Consider the following 15,698-nt stretch of genomic DNA (forward strand, 5'->3'; position numbering starts at 1 on the left):
TTCTACAATAGCGTAACTACAATGCGACTTGGTACTTTGAAATTATTTTCTACAATTGCGTAACTATAATGTGACTTGGTACTTTGAAATTATTTTCTAAAATAGCGTAACTATAATATGAGTTGGTGATTTGAAATTATTTTCTATAATAGCGTAACTATCATGTGACTTGGTACTTTGAAATTATTTTCTACAATAGCGTAACTATAATGTGACTTGGTACTTTGAAATTATTTTCTACAATAGCGTAAATATCATGTGAAATTTTACTTTTATTTTTTTTCATTTACAATATTATCGCTCAATTGACTTTTTACTTTGAAACTAATTTCTATAAAAGTGTAACAATCAAGTGATATGGAACTTTGAAATTATTTTCTATCATAGTGTAACTATCATATGACTGGGTACTTTGATATTATTTTCTGTAAAAGCGTAACTATCATGTGACTTGGTACTTTGAAATTATTTTCTACAAAAGCGCAACTATCATGTGACTTGGTACTTTGAAATTATTTTCTACAAAAGCGTAACTATTATGTGAATTGGTACTATGAAATTATTTTCTACAATAGCTTAACTATCATGTGACTTGGTACTTTGAAATTATTTTCTACAATGGCGTAACTATAATGTGACTTGGTACTTTGAAATTATTTTCTACAATAGCTTAACTATCATGTGACTTGGTACTTTGAAAATATTTTCTACAAAAGCCTAACTATCATGTGACATGGTACTTTGATTTTGGTTTTTATATTAATGTAACATTCATGTGTCATTGTGCTTTGAAATTATTTTCAACATTAGTGTAACTATCATATGACTTGTTATTTTGACATTGCATTAAGTGATAGAGAAAATATAAAGTGTCATGACCCTTTGATATTATTTTATATAATAGCGTAACTATCATGTGACATGGTACTTTGAAATTATTTCCTACAATAGCGTAACTATCATGTGACTTGGTACTTTGAAATTATTTTCTACAATAGTGTAACTATAATGTGGCTTGGTACTTTGAAATTATTTTCTACAATAGCTCGTGTTTAACAAAAAAAAAAAAACAAAGGAATTATTTACTGACCTTCAGTTGTTGTGATTTTAAAAGTTCCGCTTTTATTTCATACAATCGTGTTTAACAAAAAAAAAAAAAAAAAAAAAAAAAAAAAAAGGAATTATTTACAGACCTTGAGTTGTGATTTTTAGAGTTCCGCTTTTATTTCAGCCAATTGTGTTTAACAAAAAAAAAAACTTTTCAGACATTTCTTGTTAAAACTTTATTTTCAACTAATTCATCCGGGTTTTCGAAAGCAATTCTTACCACAGTACAGCACTATCACTAGTCTAAGACATCCACTCTGTCATCTTCCCATCCCCCAAAAAAAACACTTTTCAGACATTTATTGTTAAAACTTTATTTTAAACTAATTCATCCGGGTGTCTAAAAAGCAATTCGTAACACAGTACAGAACTATCACTAGTCTAAGACATCCGCTCTGTCATCACCCTCATCCCCCCAAAAAAATACTTTTCAGACATTTATTGTTAAAACTTTATTTTCAACTAATTCATCCGGGTTTTCGAATCCAATTCATTCCAGAGTACAGCACTATAACTAGTCTAAGACATCCCCTCTGTCATCGCCCCCCCCCCCAAAAAAAAAACTTTTACGACATTTATTGTTAAAACTTTATTTCAACTAATTCATCCGGGTTTTCGAAAGCAATTCATGCCAGAGTATAGCACTATAACTAGTCTAAGACATCCACTCTGTCATCGCCCCCCCCCCCAAAAAAAAATACTTTTCAGACATTTCTTGTTAAAACTTTATTTCAACTAATTCATCCGGGTTTTCGAAAGCAATTCATGCCAGAGTACAGCACTCCCTCTGTCATCGCCCCCACTCCCCCAAAAAAATACTTTTCAGACATTTCTTGTTAAAACTTTATTTCAACTAATTCATCCGGGTTTTCGAAAGCATTTCTTGTTAAAACTTTATTTCAACTAATTCATCCGGGTTTTCGAAAGCAATTCGTACCACAGTACAGCGCTATCACTAGTCTAAGACATCCACTCTGTCATCGTCCCCTACCCCAAAAAAAAACTTTTCAGACATTTCTGGTTAAATCTTTATTTCAACTAATTCATCCGGGTTTTCGAAAGCAATTCGTACCACAGTACAGCACTATCACTAGTCTAAGACATCCACTCTGTCATCGTCCCATCCCCCAAAGCACGATCACGAGTCTCAGATCTCCACTCTGGCATCGCCCTCCCCCCCCCCAAAAAAATACTTTTCAGACATTTCTTGTTAAAACTTTATTTTCAACTAAGTCCTCCGGGTGTTCGAAAGCAATTCATGCCAGAGTACAGCACTATCACTAGTCTGAGACATTCAATCTGTCATCGCTCCATCCCCCCAAAAAAATACTTTTCAGACATTTCTTGTTAACTTTTTCTGAGGGGGAAGGAGGGGCCTCTGAGCCTTGCCTTTGAGGCAGATCCCGTTTATTTTCGATTCTGAGTATTTTTGGTTTTCCTTCGAAAATTGACCCCCCTCCCCTGCCCCTGCCCTCAGAAATGGGGGAACAAAGGGTCTCTGAGCATTGCCCTTGAGGCAGATCCCATTTATTTTCGATTCTGAGCATTTTTGATTTTCCCTCCAAAATTGACTCCCCCGCCCCTGCCCCCTGAAATGGGGGAACGTAGGGCCTCTGAGCCTTGCCCCTTGAGGCATATCCCATTTATTTTCGATTCTGAGTATTTTTGGTTTTCCGTCCAAAATTGACCCCCCCCCCTCCTCCCCGGCCCTCAGAAATGGGGGGACGAAGGGCCGCTGAGCCTTCCGCGTGAGGCAGATCCCATTTATTTTCGATTATGAGAATTTTTTGTTTTCCCTCCAAAATTGACCCCCCCCCCCCGGACCTTAGAAATGGGAGAATGAAGGGCCTCTGAACCTCCCCCTTGTGGCAGATCCCATTTATTTTCTATTTTGCGTATTTTTTGTTTTACCTCAAAAATTGACCCCCCCCCCTCCCCTGCCCTCAGGAATGGGGGAACGAAGGGCCTCTGAGCCTTCCCCTTTTGCAGATCCCATTTATTTTCAATTCTGAGTATTTTTTGTTTTCCCTCCAAAATTGACCCCCCCCTGCCCGTAGAAATGGGGGAATGAAGGGCCTCTGAGCCTGCCCCTTGAGGCAGATCCCATTTATTTTCGATTCTGAGTATTTTTGGTTTTCCCTCCAAAATTGACCCCCCCTCCCCTGCCCTCAGGAATGGGAGAACGAAGGGCCTATGAGCCTTCCCCATGAGGCAGATCACGCTTTATTTTCGATTCTGAGTATTTTTGATTTTCCCTCCAAAATTGACCCCCCTCCCTTGCCATTAGAAATGGGGGAACGAAGGGAACGTTAAACTATTTTAAACTGACAACACTGTCTAAATATCACATGTGTATTATGCAGTACACAATCACCCCATCTCCCCCAAAACACTTTTCAGCCATTTCTAGTTAAAAATTTTTAGTCCAATTCGCAAATCTCATTACCCCTTTCTTAAATGTCGATCAAACAATTCTGATTGTAGTGTCCAAGTTTTTAATAACAAAGCCTACACAAATGTACACACTATGCTTTCAAAAAACCAGTCTGGTTGAAAAACTTGGAGTTGAAACAAATGTGCCCGGGAAATCCCCCGTTCATACTGTTATCTTTTTTGCAATGTTTAGGAACAGGTGGGGAATCCCCACTCGTTTGGAATGGTACCAACAGGACATAAGCAAATAGCACGTAGTTTTATAACGTGTTTAATCAGGTGTAGTTTTAAGAATGTGTATGTGAACTCATGACCTACGTTCATTGTGTAATTGACAACAAAAACAGAAAAAAACCTGTTTGAGGCCATTATACACTGCCAAATAACCGCTGGCTGTAGACTATGCCTTGGAAAGCTACCATGGAACGTGCCGTACGCAAATAACATAGGAATTGCTATACGTCTTGTAGAATCCAGACGAAGCAATCTACTTTCAAAACGTACAAATTAAGTTAAAAGTTGAGAAAAAAGTTGAGCCTTAGACTCTTTCCTTTATCCGTCGTAGATATAGATAGGCCTTTCACATTGTTACTTAATAAGTAAGCTTAAGTATTTAAACTCGTTTACGATTGGGCCTATTAACAACTAATTGTAGTGCTAGGCCACTTGAGGCCAATACAGCTGCTTAAGAACTTATCAACGATCGAAACCCCTTTGCTCCCTCACGTCAGTCCTCAAGTACCTGCGCAAGAAGCAAATTATTCTAATACAAGAAGATTGAACAGCATTCAACACAAAATCATATGTATCTTAGGTGTTCTGACGATAAACCTTGGGCTCTTCTAAATACATCTTCCCAATGTTGCGTTTCTTGTTAATTTAACTACTAAGCTACTTCAGAAATTTACTCATGAATAGAAAATTTTGATTCATAAGTGAAATTGATCAAGCTATATGGCACCTTTTCTTTTCATTTAGGCGCAATGGCATTTCCCTGACAAATTGCAACGAGTTGTATTTAGTAATGGGGAACGCCTGACTTATAACTCAACTTGGCTTCATCTTCACGCTCTCGAGCGAGTTTTGCCTCTTGTCATTTGCCTCTAGGATATACAGGAACTGGTCAGTGCTGGTATATCATCCAGTAGAATGCCCGGAGGGTCGAGGAGCCTCTTTACATTGTCTCTAAAAGAAATTAGTTCTTCTCCTTGTCTGTTGAGCGTGGTCGAACAAAATCCAAGCCAGTGTGTTATCAGATAGTTATAAGAGATCCCCCTTCAAGGATCATAATCAGATATTGCTGAAAAAATTGTGCTTTTGGAGACCCCCGTGCCGAATGAGCTGTTGAGTCTTTCGGTCCCCATTTTCTGAACTTGGAGGCCAAGTTTTTACTCCGTATAACAAATTCTACAGAGACTCCGAGGATCCTCATCTTCGGTGATCTTTTGATTTTTTTTTTTTTTAGATAGAATTGAGCCGTCGAAGTGCGAATGATCGAGTGCAGTGCAATTCTGACCTCATTCCATGTGACTAAATAATTTGACAGATCACCAACATAAGCTGTCTGAACCACTATAATTCTTTTTTTTTTTTAATTTCATCGACAGACCGGTTTTGGCAGCCTCGTCACAGAGAGTATTCAGGGGTAGGAGTACCCGCAATTTGGAATCTGCGAAAGGCACTATGGTATCTCTCAAGTCATATACGATCGCAACTCTGTCCTCAACCCGGTGAATGAAAATCACTTTTGTATTCTGTATAAAAAGATATGGTCCATTAAACAGTTCGAGTGCTATAAAGAAGCTCAATTTCTTCGCCTTATTTGTGTTCAGCTAGGCAAGAAGGGACTACCACAGCCACAAAAAAGTTGCTCAGAAAATGAATACCCAATCCCGCAGGATACCTGCAAATTACGGCATTCTCACTTGTCCCCATCCTCCACTTTAAGCATCCATCTGTGTTTCAAGTTAAGAATATGTTTCTAATGTCAAGAAAGAAAACTCATCTCTGGCTTAAAGTTTCTTTTCGTGCTTATTTTCTTACATTACTACTACTACTACTAACAACTCACCGCAGCACCAAGCCGCCTGAGGCCAATACAGCTACGCACGATCCTCCTCCACCCCAATCTATTCAAAGCCTCCCTTTTTACACCCGCCCACGAGACTCCCATTTCCTTTAAATCTTTCTTTATGACGTCCTCCCACCCCAGACGGGGACTACCTGCTTTCCGTTTATCCCTAGATGGTTGGCCGAAAAGAACAATCTTCGGCAATCTGTCATTCTTCATCCACACAACGTGCCCTAACCACCTCAACCTTTCTTTCATTATAGCCCTAGAGAGCGGTATTGAACCACATTTTTCGTATAGCCTATTGTTTGAAATACGGTCAGTCAGCCGGGTACCCAGAACAATCTGGAAAACATCTAGCAAATCTTCATCCGCTTTTCGGAGCGTCCATGCTTCAGAGCCATATTTAACCACTGTCATCACTGTAGCTTCTAATATTCTAATCTTGGTTTGCAGACTTATCTTCCTATTCTACCAGACTTTTTTTAACTGTGAAAAAATACCCTGAGCCTAGGCTATTCTTTTTATAACATCTTCACTGCTCCCACCATCTTTACTATCAATACTACCAAGGTAAGTGAAGCTGCCCACCTGATCAATCTTTTCTTTACCCAACGTCACCTTTTCATCTTCACTTAATCCTAGCCTTAGTGACTTAGTCTTCCTAACATTAATTTTCAAACCAATTCTAGCACCCTGAACTCGCAAAACCTCTAAAACTTCATTATTGGCCTGGATAATGGTAAGCAGACTTTTTCTTATTTATCAGAATTGGTCACTAAATAACCGAATAAGATTTTGCGTTCTTTCCTCTTTCTCACTCGCATATTCTTCTTATTCTTGTGATTATTTCGAAATAATAATGCATAATCTCCATTCAAATCCAGATCTTGTGGCAGCTGAAATCAAACTTTAGGTCCCATATTACCAAGTGAAGGTTAATTCTTCTGGGGCCACTAAAGGATTTTCTCTCTCCTCCTTTTTCTTTATACCAATCTTCCGGCTTTTCAATTAGGTAAATTTGGTGTACGGAAGGGAAATAGCAATTGTAATAGACTACTATAGTGTTACGGATACAGTATTGAAGTTACAGCCCATACGATATTTGCCCATAAAATAGCCCATAAGTTAGCATAGTATTCAAATGATGGTAAGACGGCCAGCCTAATTAATAGTGTTATTGTAAATCGAAGTCCAGCAGGAGCAATGCAAGACACTAGGGTATATGTGCCGTTATTGTTGCTAAGAGTAAAGATCCCCAATCTTGAACAATCTAGTGTACTTGTAAAACTGAAACTTGGGAAAAGTAACTACTTTCTGGGTAGCTATGACGTTGGTAGACTCCACGATGGGAATTTGAGAAGAACTTTTCAAGAACAGTTGGATATAGAACTTCGGAATTCTGAATTTGACAATTTAGAAGATGGATTGAATAATTTTTTAAAAACAGTTTGCGAAGCTGCAAAAGATATTCTATTGAGGAAAGATAAAAACCTGTCCAGTAAACTAGATAAAGCGCTTTAAGTTTCGTAGAAAAGAGATGGGGTTCGTGCAAGAAGTCTTTGAGTGATAGGTCATACAAGAACATGAGAAAAGCAAGGGAAGCAGAAAAGACATTAGAAAAAATAATTAAAAAGACGTGAAATGGAGGGCATGGATTGCCAAGAATCTCAAAGATGTAGCCAGATGGCATAATAGTTATACGGATTAAAGCGTTAAAGAGAGATAGACAGAACTTTTTGAGAATTTGTTGAACCGTGATAAAGTTGTAGGAAATGATGAATGAGAATTTTTGGACAGTTTTGAAGGGAAGGGAGATTTATTTTGCAAGGAGGAGTTATAGACAGGAATAAGAAGTATTAAGGCCCAGTGCTGACAGTGTGGTAAATCGGTTTTTGAAGCATAGCGGTTGTAAATTACTGAAAATTATGGATAAATTTTGAAAAAGGAGAAATCCAGTGACTTTGGAAAATTATAGTTGAACCCCTCTTGCATAAAGGCGATAAGAGTTGAGGTTGGTAATTGCAGAGACATTAGCTTTATTCTGAAGGAAGCAATTTCCTTAGCACGACGATACTTATTAGGTTAAGGGATACTGTAGATAAAATTTTTAGAGAATAGTCATGTGGTTTTCTTTCTTAAATTAATAATTGAGAAGTGTCTGAATCAATAGACCCTTTAGTTCGCAGTTTTATAGATTACGAACAGGCATGTGATTCAGATGATGGAAAAAACTTTTGTAAAGGTCCTTTTCTTGTGTGGTACATAACATAGGTACATTAAAGTGATTAGTGCACTGTACAAGAATAATATTGCTGCAGTTAAGATAGGAATTGAGGCTAGTGGTTGGATAGGTGCGGAGTCAGGAGTTCAACGCGGTTGTGTCCTATCCCTGTTTATATAGATTATTTTGATGTGCTTTGTCCTAAAGAATACAGCAAAGGCTATGGAAGAGAATTGATCTAATAGGATGATAAAAATAGACTTAAATTATCCAGAGGATTTGAGTGCCCAAAATATAGATGTTAGCAAAATGAATTAATTTTTTTTTGTAGAATATCAAAAGTGCAGGGTGCTTTTTTCACAGTTGGAAAAAGTTTGAAAAAATAGAAAGATCAGGCTAATCATAAAATCTAATATCGGAAACAACGATAATGGCAGCAATCAAGGACAGGTAAAAAATGCAGGTGCTTCAAAAGGCCAAAAAAGTCTTAATAAATTTTGCAGGGGGAATTTTGTAAGGAGAGTATTAAGTACTGGTTGGTGTGACCGTATAGCAACACAATGCGCTGTACGAGAATTGTGGTTCAATCCCGCTTTCAAAGGCTATAATGAAACATCGCAATTGCTTTATCTGTCACTTTTGATAGATACTTTTTGGAAATCCATCAGGGGCCAAAGGAAAATCAGATCACCCCGTATGGATTGGAAAGAGGCCATAAGAAAAGATTAAAAAATGAGCTTCTTGGAGAGGGTAAGGACAGTGGCGTCAACTGGGACGGAGTTTGTGAAGGGATGGATACCCATCTAGATATTTCCCCCGTAGATATTGAAAACACCTTTTTTATGGTATTTTTATTGAAAAATACCCTTTTAAGGGTATTTTCACAACAAAAACAAGACATTCCCTCTTTCCTAGATTTTGAAAATTTATACCCCCCCCCCATAAATTTTCGTGAATTAAAGCCATTGAGTAAAAAGTAAATATTTGAACATATTTGGGTGGAGGAGTGTGAGTACGTTTATTGGCCTGGGGGGGGGGGCTTGGTACTGCAGTGGGTTGTTAGTAGTAGTAGCAGTATCGTATATTTCCTCATATTTTCTCAGTATATACTCCACATTTTAAAGAATTATTGTCTGTACTTACTGGCTTATGTGTATGGAATTTCGTATTTACCGACATTTTTACCTATTTAATCCTCTGTTAATATTTAAATAAAAAATCTGTATTTTACAAGTATTTAATTAATCAGATACACTTAACACGATGTTGGATTGCATTGTACACCATTGTCCGTACATCTGCAAACAGTACATGGACCAGAAAGCTCATCAATAATTCTGTTAACTTTATAAGTGCGCCCATATATGTTACAGCCTCCAAGTTTAAACTCATTTGGAATCAAGTCATTTCGCACTGAAGATAATCTTTGTTTGGGCGTTACATTTTTCCTACTAGTCTGGATTTTGGGGGAAGATAAGTTTTTCCTCACAGGTAGAAGAGGTCCATCCGGTGCAACTGTACTTGAAAACACAAAAAATGCATTTTTCTTGCTTTCCTCATCATCTTCTAGATTAGGTGCAGGCTGAAATTTAATGACATCACGAAAAGGATTGATGACATCAATTTTATCGGATGGAATTGTTGATTCAAATGCTGGCAAGGGAATACCCAAGGGTCGAAGTAGAGTTGGAGGACGGTTGAGCACTTCTGTTGGGTATGTAACACCGCTCTCTGAAATTAAATGAATCTGTTTACGTTATATATATGCAGTGTAAGAAATTTCACTACAAAACGAGGATGTAAACTTGAATTATCATATGAATTTTCCAAGGCCATATCCAGGGGGAGGGCTAGGAGGTTTACCATCACCCCCCCCCCTCCCCTGAAATGTTCGTCGGACTAAACATTTTTGATGCGTTTATTAAAGTTTTTTTGTAACTTTCCACCTGAAGAAAAGATCCTTTTGTAACCCCCTCCCCCGGAAAAAAAAATCCTCGATATGACCCTGGTGTTTTCCCTAGATAAACTTGCATTTTAAGTGCCTCAGGAACATTTGTGTTTGGAATCAGCGTACGTATCCAGTTTGTATAATTGGAATCAAATCAAATATATATATTATTTTAACGTAGAATACTTTATTCAATCTTTGGGCTATAAAATGTGTACTCTCAGTCACTAATATATTTCTAATTTACGTAATAACTTACTTGAAACCATAGAAACTCCATATACAGCAAATATTTCGGGTTAATTTACGAAGAAAAATAATTTTAAAATATTTTGCAAAGGGAAGAAATATTAGAAACTGAAAACTATAGCGAAACAAGCAAAGACTGGAATGCCAAACAGCAAAAATCACTATGTGGCATACCAATGTTACCCTTGTTGATCCCCAGAGAAACGTGTAAAAAATACCTAGCAATTAATAAAATTGTATCTAGCAATGATTAAAAGAAAGAAAAGACACTAAAACAACATGAAGATAATAGAAGAAATGATAGAAAAAAAATAGCAGAAAAAATTTGAAGATAATAGAAAAAACGAAAGAATGAATAAAACTCCGAAAAAATTATCCTTGGTAAGCGAAAATTTCGTTTTTGATTATACATTTGGGTAATTTCATATGTAGAGATGTTACTTTTAAACAGAACATAAGCAAAGTAGTGGAGATAAAAAAAAAGAATTATAATTCCACATCTTTAAACTGGGACATGGTAGAAAATATTCTTAATGACTTTAATAAGAATATTTAATTTCGTTAGAAATGTCGTTAGAAAGCGCTTAAACCTTCTTTAATTTTCAATTTCGATTTTTTTTGTGAAGGGGTTTATATGAAGGGGTTTTTCGTATTTTTTCCTTTTCAAAATTCTTTAAGTCGTATTTCTTTGATTCAATGATTTCTGAAAGAATAGTTTTTTTTTCTCCTTTACACATTTATAGTCTTTGATGAAGCAACAGGTTGGTGTAGGTATTTTTAATTATTCACTGTAAGCGTATAATTTTACTGAGCTCTTAAACAGTTCAACAAAAATATAAAAATTGTCTATATGAAGGGACAGCGACTTTTTCGTGTTTTTTCCTTTTTCAAATTCCCAAATTTCCTTTTTCCCTTTCAAGTCAAATTTTGTTCAACGATTTCTTGGGGAACAATTTTTTTTCTCTTATAAATTTATAGGCTTTGTTGAAGCCGAGCAGCAACAGATTAGTATCGATATATATGAACTACCCACTGTCAGTTTATAATTTTATTAAGTGCTTTCCGAGAATTAGACAAAAATGTAAAAACTTATAACTATGAAGAGGCAGAGTCTTTTGCATGCTTCTCCCTTATTCAAATTCTTTAAGTCAAATTTCGTTTGACGATTTCATAGATAAAATTTTTTTTCCCTTACCCTTCATTTCTAAACTAAAATTGTACCAGCGGAAGCACCATGGCAAAAAACCCAATCTGTAGCGGAACTGCTGCCCTCCATCATTAAAAAAAAATAATACCAGCCCTCCCCCCCCCCGTCTCTGAGATTTATTTTATCATCTGCACCTAATCAGTTGAATTGTCAGCTCTGTCACTATCAAAATGCTCGAACTCCGTTTACTCCAACGATAAGATTCGAAATAGTCATTTAGTTGCCGGTCATGTTATATGGAATAACAATCGTGATTCATAATTTGGCTCGACAATACCACTCGTTTGGCACCTTTTAATGAGTATTTTTTTTTAGTTTCCCTATGGTTTTTTCATTTATTATTTTTATTAGTTTTTATTTATTGTTATTATTTATTTGGGCTCCGTTGGAGTAGTTTTTGCTGCGTGATTGTAGTAAATTGTGATAATTCACTGTAATCTTTCCCAGTCTTTTTCTCCTCTCTCTCTAAGTAAAACCGTTAGGGTGTTTAACGTCTGGGTATTTATGACACCATTCATAAGAAATATGTTTTTACAAAATTAATCAAGTTCCTAAACGACGGCCCAAAGTCGTTACCTATCTAGATCGTTTATCACTCCAAAAAACGAACAATTATCTTATTGCGAACAATCTTATTAAACGAACAATAGCCACAGAGTAAAGCTCGGTCCCCTGATACACAAATTATTATTGTAATGTTTCTGCTACAATGCGTCGCATTTAATGCGAAGCCATTAAGAATCCGAGACTCACTTTACAGCTGTTAAACAGGAATGTCTTTCTCTAAAAACTCTGAATCAACTGATTTGTCAACCATCAAAATTTGTTTTAAAACTCCTCCTTCTTATGCTCAAAGCTTCCTACCTTCAGGGGTCTCTAATTTCAGTCAGCAGACGATGCTGAAAAGTTTTCAAATCTAAAAAATGTATGCTGTATTGCAAGAGCACATATGGGAATGCAAAAGGGAGGAGAGGGATGTAAAAATTACAAAAACAACACACATAAAAAGGCAGTATTAGGGAAACTTCTGAGAAATTACAGGAAAAATCGAAAACTTAAAAATTTCGCAAGGGCTTGGAACCCTCCTTACCCTTAAACTGCAAACTTGCATTTTGCCTCAAACTATATTTTGGACGCTATTCCTGCGTTCTTTTTCCTTCCTAATGCAGGTTATGCTAAACTATTACAACAGGGCAAAGTTAGCAGCTTAGCATTTTTTACTACACTTGTAGGCAATTTGATCACTCACCACAAACAACAGCACCACAGCAGCTACCGACCTTGGCCTTTATAACACAGGCTTTTGGCGTAGGTGGGCACTGAGTTTCTTGACAAACCACATCACCAAGCTGACACGTACAGCTAATGCACGGGTTTCTATGATCCAAGGACTGACCATCAATATGACGTGTTCCATTCCATACACAAGTTCCTAGAATGATATTTACAATGATTATTACATTTCAGCTCCAACAGAAAAATAAAGTTAAAAAAAAAAAAAAGAAATTCAAAGCCAAATGTAAACACTAACCATAAAATAATAAATAGTAGAATAACACTAGTGACGACAGTGGCGTCAATTCGGATGCAGGGGAATATTTCAGGATATAGGGTGATCCTGCAGGGAGATTCCAATTGAATTGACTGAGTGATAATGTACATAGGTCACGACTTCGCGCCTTTGTTTAGAACCTTAATTAATTTTCAAAAAGCATATCTCTTATGAACGGCGTCACACATATCCCGACATCCAATACCCTAACGTCAGTCATCAAGCAAATTGTAAGTACCTGATGTCCCTCTCACAGGACAAATCACGGGACAAATGTTTTCGTTTGTCATTGAAAATAATACTATCCCTTCTTTCTGTCGAAAAAACGATGAGGATTTCTAAAGATGATTTTAACCAGCAATGATGCTTCGTTTGATGAGAGAAAACGACAATGATGCTTTCTTTACCGTCAGGAAAAAATCATAACACTTTATAAAGTGCCAAAAGAAAAAAAAACAGACATTGTTTTGCAACTATACTTTGGGATGGGACTAAAAATTAATGACACAAAAGCAAATAATCAAAATACTTTTGAGGCAAAGTATCTGGACAGCTCACTTAACCATAAAGTAAAGCATATCATTTAGTACCTTATGTAATGTTCCAGATACTGAAGTGGCCAGAAACCTCTTACAGGCAGATTCAAATTTTATCTTGTCAAAGCTATTGAAAATATAAAGTTTAGGACAAACCTTTTCTTTAATAAAATCAAAAAGTTACCTTACAAATGATATCTCCAAAAATTATTTTACCTGGGGATTCTGATAGGTTTGAGGTGGAAGGTGCATCCCAGGCTATCCAAAAATGGGGAAAATATCGGAGGAGCCCGTCTGGTAACGAACACTATGCACATGGTTCCAAAAAAGGTTGCGTAGATACTGATATAATACGGTTGCTGATAGTTACTGGTAAAAAAGAATTATATTTATTTGGCATACATCTATTCTCATTTTAAAAGAAAGCGCACAAAAAATAATAAAAGAAAAGTTTCAGTTTACTGCGGGTAATTCAGGAACGTACAATTTTTTGGGTGGAAGGGGTTATGCCAGTAAGGATAAGAGGGGTCTACATAGATAGGAATAGAAAAAAGAAAGATAGCTTTATAAATTATAAGATTTGAACTATAGGAAAACTATAAAACTTCGAATGATCTAGAAGGGCTGAAGCTGGGTAGGGGGGTCACCCTCAGCTTATGCGCCATAATTGAGGCTAAAAATATAGAAAATTGAAATTTAGGATCTTCAAGTCTCAGTATTAGATTGATTTTGCGAAGAGGAGGAAGGCCCTACATTCGAAGGAACACAAAAAAAGACGAAAAATCATATAGTAAATTGTAATATATATATTATGAGAAGGATTATTAAAACTTATGAGACTCCTAGAAAAGCCAAAGCCTATCTTTCCTCGTTTAAATGATTTACTTATTCTCAAGTTTCAGTTTCAATTATCTATATTTAAAAACAAAATACATAACTTATATAACATTCCTGCCAGGAAAGCACAAAAAAAATATGTTTGGCTAGGGCAGGACATTAACTAATATTAATTAAAAACAAACAGAAACAACAAATTAACTGAATGTATCAAGAAGAAAAAGAAAGAGGAGAAAAGTAAACCAATAAATAAATCAACCTGTGGTTTCAATTTTAAAGGTAAAAACAGAAGAAGAGAGAGAAAGCAACAGGGAACGAGACCAAAGGGAAAATAAAAAAAGAAAAAAGGGAAAAGAAAAAAAAAATATAGAAAACAACCAGAACATTCTCTGGATTTTCTGGACACAACAAATTCTGGACACTCCAGAAAATCTAAGTCTTGTTACACCAGTGATAAAAAAAATTAAAAGAAAGGATTGGTTTATTAGAAAACACCTCACGAGGAATTCATAAGAAGATTTAGTTATCGTGAAGTTCATGCCCTCCCCCCTCTACAAGGTTTTTACAAGGATTCTTGTGATTTCCTGCATTTTCTATATATTTTGAGTTTTTTTTAACTTGTCCCTCTCCCCTCAGAATCAAATCCTGAATAAACTTTTGATAACAGAATCTTTTGTCTTGAGTTACCCCATGGACAAAAATAAATTCTGTTTTCTTAGATGTGACAATTGTTTTAATAAGCCCATTTTGCTGTCGTTAGTCATTTTGAGCATTGGATACAAGTTTGTTTTTAAAAGCTGCTTGTTAGGCAATAATATCATATCCTGCAATATAAAAAATTTATCTTAGTCAATTGGACAAGTTTATTTCAAATAGTCACCAAATATAAGTGGGATTACTGCAATCAATTCCTAAAAAGAAGCCAGCTTACCGTCTTGAAAAGATGTGTCAATCCGTTTCTCCGCGTCTGTGTTAGGAAGTTCATCTTTACTCAAACTTTTGGCAGTAGAAAAGAGCGGAACAGGATCATCCGAAGTTTCTCTTCCGTCATTATCATCAAGAGAAGAACCAGGTTGGACTGCATCAGCGGCAACAAATGGTATTATTCTGAAATTTAATATAACTTTAAGCTTATTTGATGAATGATGGCCCTTCGGATTATCTACCCAAGGGCAAATATCCCTTTCTGATAACACGGAATATAATTTTATATTACTGAGATCTACGTATATTATAACTTAAATTTAAATAATCATCCATTGCTTTAGTTTTATTAATTTTGTGTAAGTTTACACCAGAGAGGAAAAGAAATATTAAAAGGAGATACTATGAAAAATGTGCGCAAAAGTTACCATGTAAATGTTGGTTTTCTCAGTCAACTATTGAATACCATTATTAGATAAGCGACTTTCTAAGGATAAACTCAGGAAATCATTTTATTAGCTTTTTTCGTCTGTTGTAAGGTTTTTTCGCCTTTCCATAGTAACTGATTAAATTTTCCAACTTGTTTCCATTCTACCGTAATCTTAACTCT

General features: G+C 36.1%; 1 protein-coding gene across 1 annotated transcript in view; it reads right to left on the reverse strand.

Moving 5' to 3' along the window:
* Positions 1-9,058: 9,058 nt before the first annotated feature.
* Positions 9,059-15,698, reverse strand: part of LOC148940807 (uncharacterized) — a 39,084-nt gene continuing 32,444 nt past the window's right edge. The window contains exons 4-6 of the mRNA XM_089104800.1: positions 15,096-15,271; positions 12,489-12,671; positions 9,059-9,566 (exon numbers count right to left, since the gene is read on the reverse strand). Of these exons, the coding sequence (XP_088960926.1) occupies positions 9,091-9,566; positions 12,489-12,671; positions 15,096-15,271 (835 nt within the window). The 3' untranslated portion in view covers positions 9,059-9,090. The remainder of the gene's footprint in view (positions 9,567-12,488; positions 12,672-15,095; positions 15,272-15,698) is intronic.

Source organism: Artemia sp. Qi Xiang Cuo, chromosome 19, assembly GCF_049724085.1.
Source record: "Artemia sp. Qi Xiang Cuo chromosome 19, ASM4972408v1, whole genome shotgun sequence".
Classification (NCBI taxonomy): domain Eukaryota; kingdom Metazoa; phylum Arthropoda; class Branchiopoda; order Anostraca; family Artemiidae; genus Artemia; species Artemia sp. Qi Xiang Cuo.